At 35.9% G+C, this 2,118-nt stretch overlaps 1 protein-coding gene across 1 annotated transcript in view; it reads right to left on the bottom strand.

The window, feature by feature from the left end:
- The window catches only part of RAPGEF5 (Rap guanine nucleotide exchange factor (GEF) 5), a gene marked incomplete at its 5' end in the record, with an annotated part of 33,341 nt that extends 31,880 nt beyond the window's left edge, over positions 1 to 1,461 (bottom strand). Inside the window, one exon of the mRNA XM_009709242.1 lies at positions 1,296 to 1,461. Coding sequence (XP_009707544.1) covers positions 1,296 to 1,461 — 166 coding nt within the window. The remainder of the gene's footprint in view (positions 1 to 1,295) is intronic.
- Between the last annotated feature and the right edge of the window lie 657 nt (positions 1,462 to 2,118).

Genomic DNA, 2,118 nt, shown 5'->3' with positions numbered 1-2,118 from the left:
TTTCCCTTCCAAGAAAATGAGGATCATATGTATGAGCTGAGTCATCAGGTTTGCTTTAGCTCAACTGACAGTCCTACATTCATAAATTTCAGCATGAATGATTCTGGTCTATAATTCCATATATTGTTTCGGCACATATAACTTCAACCATCATTAACATTACTGCTGTTTAATATTGCACAGAAGCCTCGAGCAGAGAAATCATGTGACAATACACAGTCACACACCTCCATGGCCAGAAAAACAAGCCCTGTATCAAGATAGGTGTAACGCATCTAACCGATGGCTGGAACGATGCCCCCTTTCCAGTACAGCACTACACATTTTGTACCAAACAGCAAAAATCCCAAGGTCTCTGCTTCCATATGCAGTGTGTCCTACTCCAAAACCAAAACAAAACCCCAAAAAAGGAAGCTCAAAACTTTCTCCAAATTTAGTTCAATGTTTCATCCCTTTGTCTTGAGCAAATGACTGAAGAGAACTGAAAGGCCCTTAAGAAGATCTCCAGTTGCAGACAAAGAATCTCATCAGGAAAGGTGGAAGATGCTGCAAAGTATCCTAAAATACTTTCATCTTTCAACACAGCAGGCATGCAAAAAAGTAGTAAGTAAAAAAAAAAAAAAATCAAAAACCAAAAACCCACCAAAAACCAACCAGATGGATCTTGGGTCAGCAACAACATGACTATTTGCAAACTTGCAAGGGAATTAAAAAAAAAAAAAACAACACACAAAGCTTTTGGAACTCATTCAGAAAGATCAGAAGATCCTTGCTAATAAGAAAGGACATAATTTTATTTATTAAAAATGCATAAAGCTGTGCCACTCTCCATGCGGACCTGACAAACACTGTGGAACAGCATTTCCCTCCTCAGTCAAAGCAGCATCTCTTACAAGGACCCCAAAACTCTCTCTTCGTCTATGATCCTCTGGATACCAACTGTAGACCCTGTTCTGGCAGACACGACCAGTGTGTCCAAGGAACCTCTGTATCTTTGCAGTTTCATTTCTTATCTTCCTAGCTTTTCCCATTTTCTAGAGAGCATAGAGTTCTGTAAGTTTCATATCTGAAAGTTATCTTTTGACATCGAATGTATTGACATTACAGGTTTTCTGTTCAAACTGACTATCTCTAAAGCATTCAAGGATGACACATGTAAATCATTTTATATTATAGATTTCATGAAGAAAATCTAAGTATGAAAGATTATGTTTTATAGCTTTTGCTGTTGGAGCTTTTTAGACACAGTATGTTAATTAAACAAAGCTGAAATGCATCAGAAAGTGTTTCAATACCTTTAAAAATTGTTTTAAATGCTCATCTTCATGTAACCAGTCTTTGTAGAGAGAAGTCCACTGAGACACCAAATGCAAGACTTTTCGTTTCCTACAGGACACATCAGAGTCATCTTCTTTCCCTTGGTGGTTCTTAGCACAATAGGTACAGTAGGTTAAGGAACAACTAGTAAGATCTCACTGAAACTTAAAAATTAAGTGATGGAAAAGACTTTGCAATCATCTCCTTTGCTAATGAAAGATTTTTTTCACTACATTGCTCAGTTTTAAATGCTTTATCCCATCTGGAGCTTTAGGAGTTTCATCAACTTTTTGGAATGAAATTCTCAGTAATAGAAATGTCAGTTCATCCTCTGGGCTGACAGGATTTTTTTTTTTACTTTATAGATTAGAGAGGCAAGTCTATAAAAGTAAAATCAATTCAAAAGGAATTATACAATCTTGAGTCATATCTTTTCTGCAGAACTGGAAATGAACCTTTGTCCTGCACACCAATGACAACGTGAATGTCTGTGGGAAGAAGGACAATGCATCATTAACAACAACAAAAAACACAGGCAGAGGAAGTCAGTTTCTTTTTCCCTGCACAAATTACACTATCTGCAGAAATAACACTATTAAAATAATAAAAAAAAAAAAAGCTTAAAGAATCTATTTTCACCATTGTTCTCTATTCACAAAGCAGAAACACCAAATGACAGAAGATAACACACTTTGTACATTGCTCCTGTCCCTTCACTATTCTTTCTTTTATTAGGTAAAAAGATGATGTTTTCACCACAAAAGGTAAAGAGGAAAAAAGAAAAGAAAAGAAAAAAGAAAA

Source organism: Cariama cristata, unplaced genomic scaffold (genome assembly GCF_000690535.1).
Source record: "Cariama cristata isolate BGI_N322 unplaced genomic scaffold, ASM69053v1 scaffold38101, whole genome shotgun sequence".
NCBI classification, from domain to species: Eukaryota; Metazoa; Chordata; class Aves; order Cariamiformes; family Cariamidae; genus Cariama; species Cariama cristata.
Note: the sequence above shows the minus strand (reverse complement) of the source record. Positions and strands in the feature narration are given on the sequence as shown.